The following is a 22,623-nucleotide window of genomic DNA, read 5'->3' on the forward strand; positions in this document are numbered from 1 at the left end:
TGGGGCGGACCCACACATCTGTGGGGCGGACCAGGTATCTATGGGGCAGGACTTAAGAGAGCTATGGGGGAGGGCTAGAGATCTATGGGGCGGACCCACACATCTATGGGGCGGACCAACACATCTATGGGGCGGACCCATACCTCTGTGGGGCAGACCACGTATCTATGGGGCAGGACTTAAGAGAGCTATGGGGGAGGGCTAGAGATCTATGGGGCGGACCAACACATCTGTGGGGCGGACCCACACGTCTATGGGGCGGACCCACACGTCTATGGGGCGGACCCATACATCTGTGGGGCAGACCACGTATCTATGGGGCAGGACTTAAGAGAGCTATGGGGGAGGGCTAGAGATCTGTGGGGCAGCCCTATAGATCTGTGGGGCAGACCCACGCATCTATGGGGCGGACCCACACATCTATGGGGTGGACCCATACATCTATGGGGCAGACCACGCATCTATGAGGCAGGACTTAAGAGAGCTATGGGGGAGGGCTAGAGAGCTATGGGGCGGACCCACACATCTATGGGGCAGCCCTATAGATCTGTGGGGCAGACCCACACATCTGTGGGGCGGACCCACACATGTATGGGGCAGACCACGTATCTATGGGGCAGGACCTAGAGAGCTATGGGGGAGGGCTAGAGATCTATGGGGCAGACCAACACATCTGTGGGGCGGACCCACACATCTGTGGGGCGGACCCATACCTCTGTGGGGCAGACCACACATCTATGGGGCAGGACTTAAGAGAGCTATGGGGGAGGGCTAGAAATCTATGGGGCGGACCCACGCATCTGTGGGGCGGACCCACACGTCTATGGGGCAGGACTTAAGAGAGCTATGGGGGAGGGCTAGAGATCTATGGGGCAGACCAACACATCTATGGGGCAGACCATGCATCTATGGGGCGGACCCACACATCTGTGGGGCGGACCCACACATGTATGGGGCAGACCACGTATCTATGGGGCAGGACCTAGAGAGCTATGGGGGAGGGCTAGAGATCTATGGGGCAGACCAACACATCTGTGGGGTGGACCCACACATCTATGGGGCGGACCCACACGTCTGTGGGGCAGACCACACATCTATGGGGCAGGACTTAGGTATGGGGGAGGGCTAGAGATCTATGGGGCAGACCAACACATCTATGGGGCAGCCCCACACATCTGTGGGGCGGACCCACACATCTATGGGGCAGACCACGCATCTATGGGGCAGGACTTAAGAGAGCTATGGGGGAGGGCTAGAGATCTGTGGGGCAGCCCTATAGATCTGTGGGGCGGACCCACACGTCTATGGGGCAGAGCACACATCTATGGGGCAGGACTTAAGAGAGCTATGGGGGAGGGCTAGAGAGCTATGGGGCGGACCCACACATCTATGGGGCAGCCCTATAGATCTGTGGGGCGGACCCACACATCTGTGGGGCGGACCCACACGTCTATGGGGCAGACCACACATCTATGGGGCAGGACTTAAGAGAGCTATGGGGGAGGGCTAGAGATCTATGGGGCAGCCCTATAGATCTGTGGGGCAGCCCCACACATCTGTGGGGCAGACCTGCACATCTATGGGGCAGGGCCTATGGATCTATGGGGAAGACCTGCACGTCTGTGGGGCAGGGCTAGAGAGCTATGGGGCAGCCCCACACATCTATGGGGCAGGGCTAGAGATCCATGGGGCAGGGCAAGAGAGCTATAAGGTGGCCCCACACAGCTATGGAGCAGGACCTAGAGAGCTATGGGGCAGACCCACTTATCTATGGGGCAGGACCCATAGATCTGTGGGGCAGGCCTAGAGAGCTATGGGGCAGCCCCATGGATGTAGGGGGCAGGCCTAGGGCTCTATGGGGCAGGCCTAGAGATGTGTGGGTCAGGCCGATATACATGTGGGGCAGACCTATAAATCTATGGGGCAGCCCCATGGATATGTTTTACCAATAAAGTGCTGGTTTGGAGCCTCTTTGCCTGCCCTTAGAACCCCATTGACCCCCCCCATTGACACCCCCCAGAGCCCCATTGATGACCCCATTGACGACCCCATTGAATCCCCATTGAAGCCCCCCATTGAGTCTCTATTGAAGACCCCCATTGAGTCCCCATTGACGACCCCACTGACAACCCCATTGAAGACCCCATTGAGTCCCCATTGAAGACCCCCATTGAAGCCCCACTGACGACCCCATTGATGACCCCCATTGACGACCCCCATTGAGTCTCTATTGACGACCCCATTGAATCCCCATTGAAGACCCCACTGAAGACCCCACTGATGACCCCCATTGAGTCCCCATTGATGATCCCATTGACGACCCCATTGACGACCCCATTGAATACCTGTTGAAGACCCCTATTCAGTCTCTATTGAAGACCCCATTGACGACCCCATTCAATCCCCATCGACAACCCCATTGAGTCTCCATTGAGTATCCATTGACGAACTCATTGAATCCCCATTGACAACCCCATTGACGACCCCCATTGAATCCCCATTGACGACCCCATTGAAGACCCCATTGAATCCCCATTGACGACCCCCATTGACGACCTCATTGAGTCTCAATTGATGACCCCATTGAATCCCCATTGACGACCCCATTGAGTCCCCATTGACGACCCCCATTGACTCCCCATTGAGTCTCTATTGAGTCCCCCATTGAATCCCCATTGAGTCCCCATTGACGACCCCATTGAGTCCCCATTGACGACCCCATTGAGTCCCCATTGACGACCCCATTGAGTCCCCATTGACGACCCCATTGAATCCACATTGAGTCCCCATTGAATCCCCATTGAAGACCCCATTGAGTCTCCATTGACGACCCCATTGACGACCCACATTGAATCCCCATTGACGACCCCCATTCAATCCCCATTGAGCCCCCATTGACTCCCCATTGATGACCTCATTGAGTCTCAATTGATGACCCCATTGAATCCCCATTGACAACCCCATTGAATCCCCATTGACGACCCCCATTGAGTCTCTATTGAAAACCCCATTGACGACCCCATTGACTCTCCATTGAATCCCCATTGATGATCCCATTGAGTCCCCCACTGAGTCTCCATTGAATCCCCATTGACGACCCCATTGAATCCCCACTGATGACCCCAATGGCGACCCCATTGACTCCCCATTGATGACCCCATTGAATCCCCATTGACGACCCCATTGAGTCTCCATTGACCCCATTGACTCCCCATTGAATCCCCATTGACTCCCCATTCTCTATTAGTGTCCCCCATTGAACCCCCTCCCCATTGACGACCCCATTGAGTCCCCATTGAGTCCCCATTGACGACCCCCATTGAATCCCCATTGACTCCCCATTGATGACCCCCATTGAATCCCCATTGACGACCCCATTGAGTCTCTATTGAGTCCCCCATTGAATCCCCATTGAAGACCCCATTGACGACCCCCATTGACTCCCCATTGACTCCCCATTGACGACCCCATTGAGTCCCCATTGACGATCCCATTGAATCCCCATTGGTGACCCCATTGAGTCCCCATTGAATCCCCATTGATGACCCCCATTGACGACCATATTGACGACCCCATTGAATCCCCATTGAGTCCCCATTGAATCCCCATTGACGACCCCATTGAGTCCCCATTGATGACCCTATTGACTCCCCATTGAGTCCCCACTGATGACCCCATTGACTCCCCATTGAGTCCCCATTGACAACCCCCATTGACGACCCCATTGAGTCTCTATTGAAGACCCCATTGATGCCCCATTGAGTCTCCATTGATGACCCCATTGAATCCCCATTGAAGACCCCGTTGAGTCCCCATTGACAACCTCATTGAGTCCCCATTGACGACCTCATTGACGACCCCCATTGAGTCCCCATTGACGACCCCATTGAATCCCCATTGATGACCCCATTGAATCCCCATTGATGACCCCATTGACGACCCCATTGAGTCCCCATTGAAGACCCCATTGGGTCCCCATTGAAGACCCCATTGACGACCCCCATTGAATCCCCATTGAGTCCCCATTGAGTCCCCATTGACGACCCCATTGAGTCTCTATTGAAGACGCCATTGAACACCCATTGAGTCTCTATTAGAGTCCCCCATTGAACCCCCTCCCCATTGACGATCCCATTGAGTCCCCATTGAAGACCCCATTGACGACCCCATTGACTCCCCATTGAATCCCCACTGAGTCTCCATTGACGACCCCATTGAGTCCCCATTGAGTCCCCATTGACTCCCCATTGAGTCCCCATTGACGACCCCACTAAGTCCCCATTGAGTCCCCATTGAAGACCCCATTGAGTCCCCATTGACTCCCCATTGAAGACCCCATTGAGTCCCCATTGACTCCCCATTGAATCCCCATTGACGACCCCATTGAGTCTCTATTGAAGATGCCATTGACTCCCCATTGAGTCCCCATTGACGACCCCATTGACTCCCCATTGGTGACCCCATTGACTCCCCATTGAGTCCCCATTGACGACCCCCATTGACTCCCCATTGAGTCCCCATTGACGACCCCATTGAATCCCCATTGACGACCCCATTGACTCCCCATTGGTGACCCCATTGAGTCCCCATTGACGACCCCCATTGACTCCCCATTGACGACCCCATTGAATCCCCATTGAGTCCCCATTGATGACCCCATTGAATCCCCATTGAGCTCCCATTGAGTCTCCATTGATGACCCCATTGACGACCACCATTGAGTCTCCATTGATGACCCCATTGACGACCACCATTGAGTCTCCATTGATGACCCCATTGACGACCACCATTGAGTCCCCATTGAGTCTCTATTGAGTCCCCATTGATGACCCCATTGAGTCCCCATTGACGACCCCCATTGACTCCCCATTGAGTCCCCATTGACGACCCCATTGAGTCTCCATTGACGACCCCACTGAGTCCCCATTGAGTCCCCATTGAAGACCCCATTGAAGACCCCATTGAATCTCCATTGACGACCCCATTGAGTCCCCATTGATGACCCCATTGAGTCTCTATTGAAGACCCCCATTGAGTCCCCATTGACGACCCCCATTGAAGACCCCATTGAAGACCCCATTGAAGACCCCATTGACTCCCCATTGAGTCTCTATTAGAGTCCCCCATTGAACCCCCTCCCCATTGACGACCCCATTGAGTCCCCATTGACGACCCCATTGAGTCTCTATTGAAGACGCCATTGACTCCCCATTGAATCCCCATTGACGACCCCCATTGACTCCACATTGATGACCCCATTGAGTCCCCATTGAGTCCCCATTGACTCCCCATTGAATCCCCATTGACGACCCCATTGAGTCCCCATTGACGACCCCATTGAGTCTCTATTGAAGACGCCATTGACTCCCCATTGAATCTCTATTGACTCCCCATTGACTCCCCACTGAACCCCCATTGAACCCCACCCCCTCACCCCATAGCGCCCCCCCTAGAAGAAGAGGCCCCGCATGCGGCGGCCGAGCCCCTGCCGGTCATAGAGGACGTTGAACTTGTTCACAAACTGGTTCATGGTGTTGCAGGCCTTGGTCAGCGTGCCCAGGTACGCCATGAGCCCCACATCGTTGCATTGCTATGGGGCAGACACAATGGGAGCCCTTCAGCACCGCCCCATTGAAATCAATGGGCCATGAGCCCCACATCGTTGCATTGCTATGGGGCAGAGAGAGGGGGAGCCCTTCAGCACCGCCCCATAGCGATGGAACGGGCCCTGAGCCCCACATCGTTGCATCGCTATGGGGCAGAGAGAGGGGAGCCCTTCAGCACCGCCCCATTGAAATCAATGGGCCATGAGCCCCACATCGTTGCATTGCTATGGGGCAGACACAATGGGAGCCCTTCAGCACCGCCCCATAGCGATGGAACGGGCCCTGAGCCCCACATCGTTGCATTGCTATGGGGCAGACACAATGGGAGCCCTTCAGCACCGCCCCATAGCGATGGAACGGGCCATGAGCCCCACATCGTTGCATTGCTATGGGGCAGACACAATGGGAGCCCTTCAGCACCGCCCCATAGCGATGGAACGGGCCATGAGCCCCACATCGTTGCATTGCTATGGGGCAGACACAATGGGAGCCCTTCAGCACCGCCCCATTGAAATCAATGGGCCATGAGCCCCACATCGTTGCATTGCTATGGGGCAGAGAGAGGGGGAGCCCTTCAGCACCGCCCCATAGCGATGGAACGGGCCCTGAGCCCCACATCGTTGCATTGCTATGGGGCAGACACAATGGGAGCCCTTCAGCACCGCCCCATTGAAATCAATGGGCCATGAGCCCCACATCATTGCATCGCTATGGGGCAGAGAGTGGGGAGCCCTTCAGCACCGCCCCATAGCGATGGAACGGGCCCTGAGCCCCACATCGTTGCATTGCTATGGGGCAGAGAGAGGGGGAGCCCTTCAGCACCGCCCCATTGAAATCAATGGGCCCTGAGCCCCACATCGTTGCATTGCTATGGGGCAGAGAGAGGGGGAGCCCTTCAGCACCGCCCCATTGAAATCAATGGGCCATGAGCCCCACATCGTTGCATCGCTATGGGGCAGACACAATGGGAGCCCTTCAGCACCGCCCCATAGCGATGGAACGGGCCCTGAGCCCCACATCGTTGCATTGCTATGGGGCAGACACAATGGGAGCCCTTCAGCACCGCCCCATTGAAATCAATGGGCCCTGAGCCCCACATCGTTGCATTGCTATGGGGCAGACACAATGGGAGCCCTTCAGCACCGCCCCATAGCGATGGAACGGGCCATGAGCCCCACATCGTTGCATTGCTATGGGGCAGACACAATGGGAGCCCTTCAGCACCGCCCCATTGAAATCAATGGGCCATGAGCCCCACAGCGTTGCATTGCTATGGGGCAGACACAATGGGAGCCCTTCAGCACCGCCCCATTGAAATGAATGGGCCATGAGCCCCACATCGTTGCATTGCTATGGGGCAGAGAGAGGAGGAGCCCTTCAGCACCGCCCCATAGCGATGGAACGGGCCCTGAGCCCCACATCGTTGCATTGCTATGGGGCAGACACAATGGGAGCCCTTCAGCACCGCCCCATTGCGATGGAGCAGGCCATGAGCCCCACATCGTTGCATTGCTATGGGGCAGAGAGAGGGGAGCCCTTCAGCACCGCCCCATAGCGATGGAACGGGCCCTGAGCCCCACATCGTTGCATTGCTATGGGGCAGACACAATGGGAGCCCTTCAGCACCGCCCCATAGCGATGGAACGGGCCCTGAGCCCCACATCGTTGCATTGCTATGGGGCAGACACAATGGGAGCCCTTCAGCACCCCCCCCTCATTGAAATGAATGGGTCCAACCCACCCCATAGCGATGGAATGGGGCTCTATAGGGGTCTATAGGGATCTATGGGGCTCTATTGGGCTCTATGGGGTTCCTATGGGTCTGTATGGGTTGCTATGGGTCTCTATGTATCTCTATGGGTCTCTATGGGGTGCTATGAGTCTCTATGGGGTCTACAGGTCTGTGGGGTTCCTATGGGTCACTATGGGTCTCTATGTGTCTCTATGGGTCTCTATGGGTCCCTATGGGTCTCTATGGGTCTCTATGGGTCTCTATGTGTCTCTATGGGTCTCTATGTGTCTCTATGGGTCTCTATGTGTCTCTATGGGTCTCTATGTGTCTCTATGGGTCTCTATGGGTCTCTATGGGTCTCTATGGGGTCTCTATGGGTCTCTATGGGTCTCTATGGGTCTCTATGTGTCTCTATGGGTCTCTATGTTACTCTATGGGTCTCTATGGGTCTCTATGGGTCTCTATGGGGTCTCTATGTGTCTCTATGGGTCTCTATGTGTCTCTATGTGTCTCTATGGGTCTCTATGTGTCTCTATGGGGTCTCTATGGGTCTCTATGGGTCTCTATGGGTCTCTATGGGTCTCTATGTGTCTCTATGGGGTCTCTATGGGTCTCTATGGGTCTCTATGTGTCCCTATGGGTCTCTATGGGTCTCTATGTGTCTCTATGGGTCTCTATGGGTCTCTATGGGTCTCTATGGGTCTCTATGGGTCTCTATGTGTCCCTATGGGTCTCTATGGGTCTCTATGGGTCTCTATGTGTCCCTATGGGTCTCTATGGGTCTCTATGGGTCTCTATGGGGTCTCTATGTGTCTCTATGTGTCTCTATGGGTCTCTATGGGTCTCTATGGGTCTCTATGTGTCTCTATGGGTCCCTATGGGTCTCTATGGGTCTCTATGGGTCTCTATGGGTCTCTATGGGCCCCGTGGGCCCCATGGGTCTCTATGGGTCCCCATGGGTCTCTATGGGTCTCTATGTGTCTCTATGTGTCCCTATGTGTCTCTATGGGTCTCTATGTGTCTCTATGGGTCTCTATGGGTCTCTATGGGTCTCTATGGGTCCCGTGGGCCCCACTCACGTCGTAGAAGTCGGTCTTGAACTTGTCTGTGCTGAGCACGGGCAGGCAGTGGCAGAGGGCGCAGGCCTCGCGCAGCAGCTCGTGGTTGAAGGGCAGCGCCCCTGCGGGACCCACACGGAGCCGTGGGGCAGGGAGCTATGGGGCAAGCTATGGGGCAGGGACCCACATGGAGCTATGGGGCAGGGAGCTATGGGGCGGGGAGCTATGGGGCAGGGAGCTATGGGGCAGGGAGCTATGGGGCAAGCTATGGGGCGGGGACACACTGGGAGCTATGGGGCAGGGAGCTATGGGGCAGGGACCCACTGGGAGCTATGGGGCAGGGAGCTATGGGGCGGGGACACACTGGGAGCTATGGGGCAAGCTATGGGGCGGGGACCCACACGGAGCTATGGGGCAGGAAGCTATGGGGCAGGGAGCTATGGGGCGGGGAGCTATGGGGCAGGGAGCTATGGGGCGGGGAGCCACTGGGAGCTATGGGGCAGGGAGCTATGGGGCAGGGAGCTATGGGGCGGGGAGCCACTGGGAGCTATGGGGCAGGGAGCTATGGGGCGGGGACCCACACGGAGCTATGGGGCAGGAAGCTATGGGGCAGGGAGCTATGGGGCGGGGAGCCACTGGGAGCTATGGGGCAGGGAGCTATGGGGCAGGGAGCCACTGGGAGCTATGGGGCAGGGAGCTATGGGGTGGGGAGCCACTGGGAGCTATGGGGCAGGGAGCTATGGGGCAGGGAGCTATGGGGCGGGGAGCCACTGGGAGCTATGGGGCAAGCTATGGGGCGGGGACCCACACGGAGCTATGGGGCAGGGACCCACTGGGAGCTATGGGGCAGGGACCCACACGGAGCCATGGGGCAGGGACCCACACGGAGCCATGGGGCAGGGACCCACAGGGAGCTATGGGGCGGGGACCCACAGGGAGCCATGGGGCAGGAGCCATGGGGGAGGGACCCACACGGAGCTATGGGGCGGGGACCCACAGGGAGCTATGGGGCAGGGACCCGCACAGAGCCATGGGGCAGGGACCCACAGGGAGCTATGGGGCAGGGACTCACACGGAGCCGTGGGGCAGGGACCCACACACAGCTATGGGGCAGGGACCCACTGGGAGCTATGGGGCAGGGACCCACATGGAACCGTGGGGCAGGGACCCACATGGAGCTATGGGGAGCTATGGGGCGGGGAGCCACTGGGAGCTATGGGGAGCTATGGGGCGGGGAGCCATAGGGGGGAGCCATGGGGGGCAATGGGGGGGGCCATGGGGGGGACCCACAGGGAGCTATGGGGCGAAGCCATGGGGGGGAGCCATGGGGAGCCATGGAGGGCAATGGGGCAGGGAACCATGGGGGGGAGACATGGGGAGCTACGGGGGGGAGCCATGGGGGGCAATGGGGGGCAGCCATGGGGTGGACCCATAGGGAGCCATGGGGGGAGCCATGGGGGATAACAGGGATGCTCCCATAGGGAAGGCCCCATAGGGCTCCATAGGGATCCCATAGTGCGCCATGGGGCGCCATAGGGCTCCATAGGGATTCCATGGGGCTCTATGGGGCTCTATGGGGCGCTATGGGGCGCTATGGGGCGCTATGGGGCAGGGCACTCACCGGCCTCGGCCGCCCTCACGTACTCCAGGATGAGGCGCACGCGGCTGTGCAGCATCTTGATGGCGCTGTGCTGGGCTATGAGGTGCTCGGCCACTGTGGGGCGGGGGTCAGCCCCATAGCGCCCAGAGACCGGCCCCATAGAGCCCAGCCCCATAGAGCCCAGCCCCATAGCGCACAGCCCCATAGCGCCCAGAGACCGGCCCCATAGCACCCAGAGACCGGCCCCATAGCGCACAGAGACCGGCCCCATAGTGCCCAGCCCCATAGCGCCGAGACCGGCCCCATAGAGCCCAGCCCCATAGAGCCCAGCCCCATAGCGCCCAGAGACCGGCCCCATAGAGCCCAGCCCCATAGCACCCAGAGCCCAGCCCCATAGCGCCCAGAGCCCGGCCCCATAGAGACCAGCCCCATAGCACCCAGCCCCATAGCGCCCAGAGCCCAGCCCCATAGAGCCCAGAGACCGGCCCCATAGAGACCGGCCCCATAGCACCCAGCCCCATAGTGCCCACAGACTGGCCCCATAGAGACCAGCCCCATAGAGATCAGAGCCCGGCCCCATAGAGACCAGCCCCATAGCGCCCAGAGCCCAGCCCCATAGCGACCAGAGCCCGGCCCCATAGCGCCCAGAGCCCAGCCCCATAGCGCCCAGAGACCGGCCCCATAGAGACCAGCCCCACAGAGCCCAGCCCCATAGAGACCAGAGCCCGGCCCCATAGAGACCAGAGCCCAGCCCCATAGAGACCAGCCCCATAGCGCCCAGAGCCCGGCCTCATAGCACCCAGAGCCTGGCCCCATAGCGCCCAGAGCCCGGCCCCATAGAGACCAGCCCCATAGCACCCAGCCCCATAGCGCCCAGAGCCCGGCCCCATAGCACCCAGAGCCCGGCCCCATAGAGCCCAGCCCCACAGAGCCCAGCCCCATAGCACCCAGCCCCATAGCGCCCAGAGCCCGGCCCCATAGAGACCAGCCCCATAGCACCCAGCCCCATAGCGCCCAGAGCCCGGCCCCATAGCACCCAGAGCCCGGCCCCATAGAGCCCAGCCCCACAGAGCCCAGCCCCATAGCACCCAGCCCCATAGCGCCCAGAGCCCGGCCCCATAGCACCCAGAGCCCGGCCCCATAGAGCCCAGCCCCACAGAGCCCAGCCCCATAGCACCCAGCCCCATAGTGCCCAGAGCCCGGCCCCATAGTGCCCAGAGACCGGCCCCATAGCGCCCAGAGACCAGCCCCATAGCGCACAGAGACCGGCCCCACAGAGCCCAGCCCCATAGCGCACAGCCCCATAGAGCCCAGCCCCATAGAGCCCAGCCCCATAGCCCATATATCCCATAGCCCATCCCTATAGCCCATCCCCATATCTCTATATCCCCATATCCCCCCCACATCCGCCCCATATCCCCCCCACATCCCCCCATACCCACCCCACATCCGCCCCACATCTGCCCCACATCCCCCCATCCCCCCCCTTTTCCACCCCACATCCCCCCCCATCCCCCCCCTTTTCCACCCCCCATCCCCCCCCATCCTCCCCCATCCCCCCCACCCCCATCCCCCACCCCCCGCTCCCCCCCTCCCCCCCCCGCACCGGTGCTGCTCTCCCCGCCCCCCGTCGCCGTCATCCTGGCCACGTGATCCACTCCGATTCGCTCCGCCTCCTCCGTGGCCAGGGTATAGGGCAGCTCCGCGAAGAGCATCGTGGCCTGGGGGGGCCCCATAGAGAGACATGGGGACCCATAGGGACCCATAGAGACCCATAGGGACCCATAGGGACCATAGAGACCCATAGAGACCCATAGGGACCCATAGGGACACATAGAGACCCATAGAGACCCATAGAGACCCATAGGGACCCATAGGGACACATAGAGACCCATAGAGACCCATAGAGACCCATAGAGACCCATAGAGACCCATAGAGACCCATAGAGACCCCATAGAGACCCATAGAGACACATAGGGACACATAGAGACCCATAGAGACCCATAGAGACCCATAGGGACCCATAGGGACACATAGAGACCCATAGAGACACATAGAGACCCATAGAGACCCATAGAGACCCATAGGGACCCATAGGGACACATAGAGACCCATAGAGACACATAGAGACCCATAGAGACCCATAGAGACCCATAGGGACCCATAGAGACCCATAGAGACCCATAGAGACCCATAGGGACCCATAGAGACCCATAGAGACCCATAGAGACCCATAGAGACACATAGAGACACATAGAGACCCATAGGGACACATAGGGACCCATAGAGACACATAGAGACCCATAGGGACACATAGAGACCCATAGAGACCCATAGAGACACATAGGGACCCATAGGGACCCATAGAGACCCATAGAGACACATAGAGACCCATAGGGACACATAGAGACCCATAGAGACCCATAGAGACCCATAGAGACCCATAGAGACACATAGAGACACATAGAGACCCATAGAGACACATAGAGACACATAGAGACCCATAGAGACACATAGAGACCCATAGAGAGCCATAGAGACACATAGAGACCCATAGAGACCCATAGAGACACATAGAGACCCATAGGGACCCATAGAGACACATAGAGACCCAAAGAGACCCATAGAGACCCATAGAGACACATAGAGACACATAGAGACCCATAGAGCCCATAGATCCCCCCATAGACCCATAGATACCCCCCATAGACCCATAGATACCCCCAGACCCATAGATACCCCCCATAGACCCATAGATACCCCCCATAGACCCATAGATACCCCCCATAGACCCATAGATACCCCCCATAGATCCCCCCATAGACCCCATAGATCCCCACTTACACCCCATAGATCCCCACTTACACCCCATAGATCCCCATTCAGACCCCATAGAGCCCCATTCAGACCCATTCCAGACCCATTCCCCCCCCAGCCCCATTTCCACCCCCTATAGACCCCCCAAGCCCCCTTTCCACCCCATAGAGCCCCCCCCAGCCCCATAGAGCCCCCCCAGCCCTATAGAGACCCCACAGCCCCATAGCTCCCCATAGCTCCCATTGCCCCCCCAGCCCCATAGTTCCCCATAGCTCCCCATAGCTCCCATTGCCCCATAGCTCCCCATAGCTCCCATTGCCCCCCAGCCCCATAGTTCCCCATAGCTCCCCATAGCTCCCATTGCCCCATAGCTCCCCATAGCTCCCATTGCCCCATAGCTCCCCATAGCTCCCATTGCCCCATAGCTCCCCATCGCTCCCATTGCCCCCCAGCCCCATAGCTCCCATTGCCCCCCAGCCCCATAGCTCCCCATAGCTCCCATTGCCCCCCCAGCCCCATAGCTCCCCATAGCTCCCATTGCCCCATAGCTCCCCATAGCTCCCCATAGCTCCCATTGCCCCATAGCTCCCCATAGCTCCCATTGCCCCATAGCTCCCCATAGCTCCCCATAGCTCCCATTGCCCCATAGCTCCCCATAGCTCCCCATAGCTCCCATTGCCCCCCAGCCCCATAGCTCCCATTGCCCCATAGCTCCCCATAGCTCCCATTGCCCCATAGCTCCCCATAGCTCCCATTGCCCCCTTACCTCCCCATTGATGATGTCAATGACTGACTCGAACACGCTCACAGGCAGCTGGGGGGGGAACAGAGCTCATGGGGGGGTTCCCCTATAGAAATGGGGTTCCCCTATAGAAAGGGGGTTCCCTATAGAAAGGGGGGTTCCCTATAGAAAGGGGGTTCCCTATAGAAAGGGGGGGGTTCCCTATAGAAAGGGGGTTCCCCTATAGAAATGGGGGTTCCCTATAGAAACGGGGTTCCCTATAGAAATGGGGGTTCCCCTATAGAAATGGGGGTTCCCCTATAGAAAGGGGGTTCCCTATAGAAAGGGGGTTCCCTATAGAAATGGGGGTTCCCTATAGAAATGGGGTTCCCCTATAGAAATGGGGGTTCCCCTATAGAAATGGGGTTCCCTATAGAAAGGGGGTTCCCTATAGAAATGGGGGTTCCCTATAGAAATGGGGTTCCCTATAGAAATGGGGGGGCCCTATAGAAATGGGGTTCCCCTATAGAAAGGGGGGGTTCCCTATAGAAAGGGGGGTTCCCTATAGAAAGGGGGTTCCCTATAGAAAGGGGGGGGTTCCCTATAGAAAGGGGGTTCCCCTATAGAAATGGGGGTTCCCTAGAAAAACGGGGTTCCCTATAGAAATGGGGGTTCCCCTATAGAAATGGGGGTTCCCCTATAGAAAGGGGGTTCCCTATAGAAAGGGGGTTCCCTATAGAAATGGGGGTTCCCTATAGAAATGGGGTTCCCTATAGAAATGGGGGGGCCCTATAGAAATGGGGTTCCCCTATAGAAAGGGGGGGTTCCCTATAGAAAGGGGGGTTCCCTATAGAAAGGGGGGGTTCCCCTATAGAAATGGGGGTTCCCTATAGAAAGGGGGGGTTCCCCTATAGAAATGGGGGTTCCCTATAGAAAGGGGGGGTTCCCCTATAGAAAGGGGGTTCCCTATAGAAAGGGGGTTCCCTATAGAAATGGGGGTTCCCTATAGAAATGGGGTTCCCCTATAGAAATGGGGGTTCCCCTATAGAAAGGGGGTTCCCCTATAGAAAGGGGGGTTCCCTATAGAAAGGGGGTTCCCTATAGAAATGGGGGTTCCCTATAGAAATGGGGTTCCCTATAGAAAGGGGGTTCCCTATAGAAAGGGGGTTCCCTATAGAAATGGGGGTTCCCTATAGAAATGGGGTTCCCTATAGAAATGGGGGTTCCCCTATAGAAAGGGGGGTTCCCTATAGAAAGGGGGTTCCCTATAGAAATGGGGGTTCCCTATAGAAATGGGGGTTCCCCTATAGAAAGGGGGTTCCCTATAGAAATGGGGGTTCCCTATAGAAATGGGGGTTCCCCTATAGAAATCGGGGGTTCCCCTATAGAAAGGGGGTTCCCTATAGAAATGGGGTTCCCCTATAGAAAGGGGGTTCCCTATAGAAAGGGGGGTTCCCTATAGAAAGGGGGTTCCCTATAGAAATGGGGTTCCCCTATAGAAAGGGGGTTCCCTATAGAAAAGGGGGTTCCCTATAGAAATGGGGGTTCCCCTATAGAAAGGGGGTTCCCCTATAGAAAGTGGGGGTTCCCTATAGAAAGGGGTTCCCTATAGAAAGGGGGGGTTCCCCTATAGAAACGGGGTCCCCCCATCACTCACGTCCGTGTGCTTGGTCATGGGGTTCAGCTTCAGGAAGAGGGGGCTCTCGATGATCTCACAGACCTATAGGGGATATAGGGGGTAAGGGGGGGACCCCCATAATGGGGGGGACCCCTATAATGGTGGGGGGTGACCCCTAGAATGGGGGGGGGGGGACCCCTATAATGGGGGTGACCCCTATAATGGGGGGGGGTGACCCCTATAATGGGGTGGGAGTGACCCCTATAATAGGGGTGACCCCTATATTGGGGTGGGGGGGACCCTATAATAGGGTGGGGTGACCCCTATAATGGGATGGGGACCCCTATAATGGGGGGGGAATCCTATAATGGGGTGGGGTGACCCCTATAATGGGGGGGTGACCCCTATAATGGGGCTGACCCCTATAATGGGGAGGTGACCCCTATAATGGGGGGGTGACCCCTATAATGGGGTGGGGGTGACCCCTATAATGGGGTGGGGGGGACCCCTATAATGTGGTGGGGGTGACCCCTATAATGGGGTGGGGGGGACCCCTATAATGGGGTGGGGGTGACCCCTATAATGGGGTGGGGGGGACCCCTATAATGGGGGGTGTGACCCCTATAATGGGGTGGGTGACCCCTATAATGGGGTGGGGGGGACCCCTATAATGGGGGTGACCCCTATAATGGGGGGGTGACCCCTATAATGGGGTGGGGGGACCCCTATAATGGGGTGTGACCCCTATAATGGGGTGGGGGGGACCCCTATAATGGGGTGTGACCCCTATAATGGGGGGGTGACCCCTATAATGGGGTGGGGGGGACCCCTATAATGGGGGGGTGACCCCTATAATGGAGGGGTGACCCCTATAATGGGGGTTGACCCCTATAATGGGGTGGGGGTGACCCCTATAATGGGGGGACCCCTATAATGGGTGGGGGTGACCCCTATAATGGGGGGGTGACCCCTATAATGGGGTGGGCTGACCCCTATAATGGGGGGGTGACCCCTATAATGGGGTGGGGGGACCCCTATAATGGGGTGGGGGGACCCCTATAATGCGGTGTGACCCCCATAATGGGGGGCTGACCCCCAAGTGTGGGGTGGGGGGGGGGGGGGCACTGGCCTGCTTATGGACGTGGATGTCGGGGGGCTCGGGGGGCCCCCCCGTCGTGTACCAGCCCAGGAACTCCAGCTCCTTGAAGACCTGCTTGACTTGGGGGGCAGGCAGAGGGAGCCGTCAGCGCTGCCCCATAGGCCCCATAGACCCTATAGAACCCATAGCCCCCATAGACCACATAGCCCCTATAGACCCCAGAGCCCCCTATAGACCCCATAGTCCCCTATAGACCCCATAGCCCCTATAGACCCCATAGCCCCCTATAGACCCCATAGTCCCCTATAGACCCCATCGTTCCCTATACATCCCAGAGCCCTCTATAGACCCCATAGCCCCTATAGACCCCTTAGCCCCCTAGAGACCCCATAGTCCCTATAGACCACATAGTCCCCTATAGACCCCAGAGCCCCCTATAGACCCCATAGTCCCCTATAGACCCCATAGCCCCCTATAGACCCCATAGCCCCCTATAGACCCCATAGTCCCTATAGACCCCAGAGCCCCCTATAGACCCCATAGACCCCTATAGACCCCATAGCCCCCATAGACCCCACATACCCCAATAGACCCCATAGCCCCTATAGACCCCATAGTCCCTATAGACCCCATAGTTCCCTATAGACCCCAGAGCCCCCTATAGACCCCATATACCCCTATAAACCCCATAGTCCCCTATAGACCCCATAGCCCCCTATAGACCCCATAGCCCCCTATAGACCCCATAGTCCCCTATAGACCCCATAGCCCCCTATAGACCCCATATACCCCTATAGACCCCATAGCCCCCTATAGACCCCACAGCCCCCTATAGACCCCATAGCCCCTAGAGACCCCATAGCCCCCTATAGACCCCATATACCCCTATAGACCCCATAACCCCCTATAGACCCCAGAGCCCCCCATAGACCCCATAGTCCCTATAGACCCCATAGCCCCTATAGACCCCAGAGCCCCCTATAGACCCCATAGACCCCTACAGACCCCAGACCCTCTATAGACCCCTTATACCCCCTATACCCCCCATAGCCCCTCTATATCTCCTCTATACCCCTTCTACACCCCCTATATCCCCCCATAACCCCCATATATCCCCCCTATACCCCCCATAACCCCCATAAACCCCCTATATCCCTTCTATACCCCCTATACCCCCCTATATCCCCTCTATAACCCCCTATACCCCCCATAGCCCCCCTATATCCCCCCTCTATACCCCCCCATACCACCCTCTCAACTGCCCTATATCCCCTATTGCAGCCCCATGGCCGCCCCACAGCAGCCCCATGGCAGCCCCTATAGCAGCCCCATGGCAGCCCCATGGCAGCCCCATGGCAGCCCTATGGCAGCCCCATGGCCGCCCCACGGCCGCCCCACAGCAGCCCCTATAGCAGCCCCATGGCAGCCCCATGGCAGCCCCTATAGCAGCCCCATGGCTGCCCCACGGCCGCCCCACGGCCGCCCCACGGCTCACACTGCTCCTCCTTGGTGTAGTAGTACTCCTTGTCGATGAGGACGTGGCCGTCGACGACGTGCGACAGGAGCTCGAAGGAGTTCATCACCTCGATGCTGCGGCCCTCCTGGCGGCCAATCAGGGCCCCGATCACTGCCGGGCACACACAGGGGGCGATAGGGGGCGATAGAGGGGGCGATAGGGGGCGATAGAGGGCGATAAAGGGGATACAGGGGTCTAAAGGGCGCGATAGGGGGCGATAGAGGGCGATATAGGGGTCTACAGGGGGCGATAGAGGGGATACAGGGGTCTAAAGGGGGCGATAGGGGGCGATAGAGGGCGATATAGGGGTCTACAGGGGGCGATAGGGGGCGATAGTGGGCAATAGAGGAGATACAGTGTCTACAGGGGGCGATAGAGGGGTCTACAGGGGGCGATAGTGGGCGATAGAGGGCGATAGAGGGGATACAGTGGTCTACAGGGGGCGATAGGGGGCGATAGAGGGGATACAGTGATCTACAGTGGTCTACAGGGGGCGATAGAGGGCGATAGAGGGGTCTACAGGGGGCGATAGGGGGCGATAGAGGGCGATAGAGGGGATACAGTGATCTACAGTGGTCTACAGGGGGCGATAGAGGGCGATAGAGGGGTCTACAGGGGGCGATAGGGGGCGATAGAGGGCGATAGAGGGCGATATCGTGGTCTACAGGGGACGATAGAGGGCGATATAGGGGTCTACAGGGGAGGATAGAGGGGATATAGGGGTCTACAGGGGGCGATAGGGGGCGATAGAGGGATCTACAGGGGGCAATAGAGGGGATATAGGGGTATATAAGGGGTGATAGGGGGCTACAGGGGGTAATAGGGGGTGATAAGGGGGACATAGGGGAGATAGGGGGAGATATAGGGGCTATAGGGGGCAATGGGGGGGATATAGAGGCTATAGGGGGCTATAGAGGGCAATAGGGGGATATAGGGGCTATAGGGGGTGATGGGGGATATAGGGGGCAATAGGAGGGGATATAGGGGGCGACAGGGCAGATATAGGGGGCAACAAGGGGGGGATATGGGGGCTATAGGGGTCTGTAGGGGGCGAGAGGGGGGATATAGGGGACGATAGGGGTCTATAGGGGGCTATAGGGGGCGATGGGGGGCTATAGGGGGCGATGGGGGGCTATAGGGGGCGATGGGGGGCTATAGGTAGCAATGGGGGGGATATAGGGGCTATAGGGGGGACATAGGGGCTATAGGGGGGATATAGGGGATGATAGGGGTCTATAGGGGGCTATAGGGGGCGAGGGGGGGATATAGGGGCTGTAGGGGTCTATAGGTAGCAATGGGGGGGATATAGGGGCTATAGGGGGGACATAGGGGCTATAGGGGGGATATAGGGGACGATAGGGGGGATATAGGGGACGATAGGGGTCTATAGGGGGCTATAGGGGGCGATGGGGGGATATAGGGGCTGCAGGGGTCTATAGGTAGCAATGGGGGGATATAGGGGCTATAGGGGGGATAGAGGGGCTATAGGGGGCATAGAGGGGCTATAGGGGTTGATGGGGGCAATAGGGGGTGATGGGGGGATATAGGGGCTGTAGGGGTCTATAGGTAGCAATGGGGGGGATATAGGGGCTATAGGGGGGATATAGGGGCTATAGGGGGTGATGGGGGGATATAGGGGCTATAGGTGCCTATAGGGCTGTCTATAGGGTTATCTATAGGGGTTTCCATAGGGTTCTCTACAGAGTACTCTATAGGGCTTGCTATAGGGCAGTCCATAGGTGTACATGGGGATCTATGGGTCTCTATGGGTCTCTATGGGTCCCTATGTGTCTCTATGTGTCTCTATGGGTCCCTATGGGTCTCTATGTGTCCCTATGGGTCTCTATGGGTCTCTATGGGTCCCTATGGGTCTCTATGTGTCTCTATGGGTCCCTATGGGTCTCTATGGGTCTCTATGGGTCCCTATGGGTCCCTATGGGTCCCTGTGGGTCTCTATGGGTCCCTATGGGTCTCTATGGGTCTCTATGGCTCTCAATGGGTCCCCATGGGTCTCTATGGTTCCCTATGGGTCACTATGGGTCCCCATGGTTCGTATGTGTCTCTATGGGTCTCTATGGGTCTCTATGGGTCGCTATGGTTCCCCATGGGTCTCAGTGGGTCTCAGTGGGTCTCTATGGGTCTCTATGGGTCCCCATGTGTCTCTATGTGTCTCTATGGGTCTCTATGTGTCTCTATGGGTCCCTGTGGGTCTCAGTGGGTCTCTATGGGTTGCTATGGGTCTCTATGTGTCTCTATGGGTCCCTATGGGTCTCTATGTGTCTCTATGGGTCCCTGTGGGTCTCAGTGGGTCTCTATGGGTCTCTATGGGTCTCTATGGGTCCCTGTGGGTCTCTATGGGTCCATGTGGGTCTCTATGGGTCCATGTGGGTCTCTATGGGTCCCTGTGGGTCTCTATGTGTCTCTATGTGTCTCTATGGGTCCCTATGGGTCTCTATGGGTCCCTATGTGTCTCTATGTGTGTCTATGTGTCTCTATGGGTCCCTATGGGTCTCTATGGGTCCCTATGTGTCTCTATGTGTCTCTATGTGTCTCTATGGGTCCCTATGGGTCTCTATGGGTCCCTATGTGTCTCTATGGGTCTCTATGGGTCTCTATGGGTCCCTGTGGGTCTCAGTGGGTCTCTATGTGTCTCTATGTGTCTCTATGGGTCCCTATGGGTCTCTATGGGTCTCTATGGGTCCCTATGGGTCCCTATGTGTCTCTATGGGTCTCTATGTGTCTCTGTGTCTCTATGGGTCCCTATGGGTCCATGTGGGTCTCTATGGGTCTCTATGGGTCTCTATGGGTCTCTATGGGTCTCTATGTGTCTCTATGGGTCTCTATGGGTCTCTATGTGTCTCTATGGGTCCCTATGGGTCCCTATGGGTCTCTATGGGTCGCTATGGGTCTCAGTGGGTCCATGTGGGTCTCACCGTGCGTGTTTCTGCCCTCCTGCGAGCGCAGGCGGATCCAGTGGTCGGAGATGTTGAGGATGACGAGGGGGTGCAGGGCCACGGCCACGCTGCCGGGGACCCCCCCCGCCATCACCGGGGGCGCCGCTGGGGGCGGAGCTCAGTCAGGGGCGGGGCAAAGGGGGCGGGGCAAAGGGGGCGGGGTCAGGGACACGAGGGGGCGGGGACAGGGACAAAGGGGGCAGGGGCAGGGATGGGAGGGGGCGGGCTCGACAACACAGGGGGCGGGGGCAGGGCCGCGAGGGGGCGGGGCCAACAACAAAGGGGGCGGGGCCAGGGACGGGAGGGGGCGGAGCCAGAGCCACGAGGGGGGCGGGGCCAGAGACATAGTGGGCGGGGCCGACAACAAAGGGGGCGGGGCCAGGGACGCGAGGGGGGCGGCGCCAGCGAGAAGGGGCGGGGCCACGGACAAAGGGGGCGGGGGCAAGGGCGCAAGGGGGTGGGGCCATGGACGCAAAGGGGCGGGGCCGGGGCAAAGGGGGCGGGGCCAGGGACGCAAGGGACAGGGCCAGCGAGAAAGGGGCGGGGCCAGGGACAGGAGGGGGCAGGGCCAGGGACGAGAGGGGGCGGGGCTGACATCAAAGGGGGTGGGGCCAGGGACGGGAGGGGGCGGGGCCAGCGGCAAAGGGGGCGGGGTCAGAGACGGGAGGGGGCGGGGCCAGGGAAGCGAGGGGCGGAGCCAGCGCCGAGAAGGGGCGGGGCCGGCGACAAAGGGGGGCGTGGCCAGTGACGAGAGGGGGCGGAGCCAGTGACGCGAGGGGGCGGGGTCAGGGCCAAAGGGGCGGAGTCAGGGACGAGAGGGGCGTGGCCGGTGACAAAGGGGGCGGGGCCAGGGACGGGAGGGGGCGGGGCCAGTTACGCGAGGGGGTGGGGCCGACGACAAAGGGGGCGGGGTCAGGAACGCGAGGGGGCGGGGCCAGCGCCGAGAAGGGGCGGGGCCGGCGACAAAGGGGGGCGTGGCCAGGGACGAGAGGGGGCGGGGCCAGAGACGCGAGGGGGCGGGGTTGACGACAAAGGGGGCGGGGTCAGGAACGGGAGGGGGCGGGGTTGACGACAAAGGGGGCGGGGCCAGGGACGGGAGGGGGCGTGGCCATCGGTAACGGAGGCGTGATCACGGACACCAAGGGGGCGTGGCCACGCCCCAAAGAGGCGTGGTTACGACTACAAGGGGGCGTGGCCACTATGCTCCCAGGCAACACGGGGGGGGGGGCGGGGACAGCCGCGGGGGGGGCGTGGTCAAGGGGTGGGGGGCGTGGCCTCCGCCTCAGGCCGTGCCCGTGCCTCGCTCCCCCCCCCCCCTTTTTCCTTCCGTTCCGTAGCGATCGGGATCGCGCCTTTATCGCGTCCCTATCGCGATTCTATCGCGTCCCTATCGCGATAGCGCCCCCCCCCCCCGTACCTGCCCCGTCCACCTCCATCCCTCCGGACCCGTTGCTCCCGGCCGCTCCCGACCCCGCTGCCGCCATCTTGGACGCGCCTCTGCGCATGCGCCGGGAGGAACGAGGCGGGGCTTCCTCCCTGCGGGGTCACGTGGGAGGGATCCTATTGGGTCACATTGGAACCCATTGGATACCATTGAAACCCATTGGGAACACATTGGGATCCCATTGAACCCCATTGGATCCCATTGGAACTCATTGGATCCCATTGGAACACATTGAATCCCATCGGGATCCCATTGAACCCCACTGGATCCCATTGGAACTCATTGCATCCCATTGGATCCCATTGAACCCCATTGGGATCCCATTGAAACCCATTGGGATCCCATTGAACCTCACTGGATCCCATTGAACCCCATTGGATCACATTGAATCTCATTGGGAACACATTGGGATCCCATTGAACACCATTGGATCCCATTGGAACCCATTGGATCACAT

At 58.7% G+C, this 22,623-nt stretch overlaps 1 protein-coding gene across 1 annotated transcript; it reads right to left on the reverse strand.

Annotated features, from left to right (window-relative positions):
- Positions 1–5,446: 5,446 nt before the first annotated feature.
- Positions 5,447–22,206, reverse strand: COPS6 (COP9 signalosome subunit 6). The gene is made up of 10 exons (XM_062604269.1): positions 22,140–22,206; positions 20,702–20,827; positions 17,748–17,879; positions 16,283–16,371; positions 15,193–15,255; positions 13,581–13,628; positions 11,603–11,717; positions 10,018–10,110; positions 8,418–8,518; positions 5,447–5,590 (listed from the first exon to the last, which is right to left on the reverse strand). The coding sequence occupies exons 1-10, from the start codon at positions 22,204–22,206 to the stop codon at positions 5,450–5,452; spliced, it is 975 nt and encodes a 324-aa protein (XP_062460253.1). The 3' UTR covers positions 5,447–5,449.
- Positions 22,207–22,623: the final 417 nt, after the last annotated feature.

This window comes from Pezoporus occidentalis, unplaced genomic scaffold (genome assembly GCF_034315485.1).
Source record: "Pezoporus occidentalis ecotype Australia unplaced genomic scaffold, CSIRO_AGI_Poc_V1 ctg846, whole genome shotgun sequence".
In the NCBI taxonomy this organism is placed as follows: Eukaryota; Metazoa; Chordata; class Aves; order Psittaciformes; family Psittacidae; genus Pezoporus; species Pezoporus occidentalis.

What these genes read in the sequence shown, in the direction of transcription:
- COPS6 (XM_062604269.1), bottom strand. Translation starts at nt 22,206, where the DNA reads ATGGCGGCAGCGGGGTCGGGAGCGGCCGGGAGCAACGGGTCCGGAGGG. An exon ending in GATGGAGGTGGACGGGGCAG is followed by an intron (nt 20,828 to 22,139) that starts GTACGGGGGGGG and finishes CTCCGCCCCCAG; the next exon opens with CGGCGCCCCCGGTGATGGCG. An exon ending in ACATCCACGTCCATAAGCAG is followed by an intron (nt 15,256 to 16,282) that starts GCCAGTGCCCCC and finishes TATCCCCTATAG; the next exon opens with GTCTGTGAGATCATCGAGAG.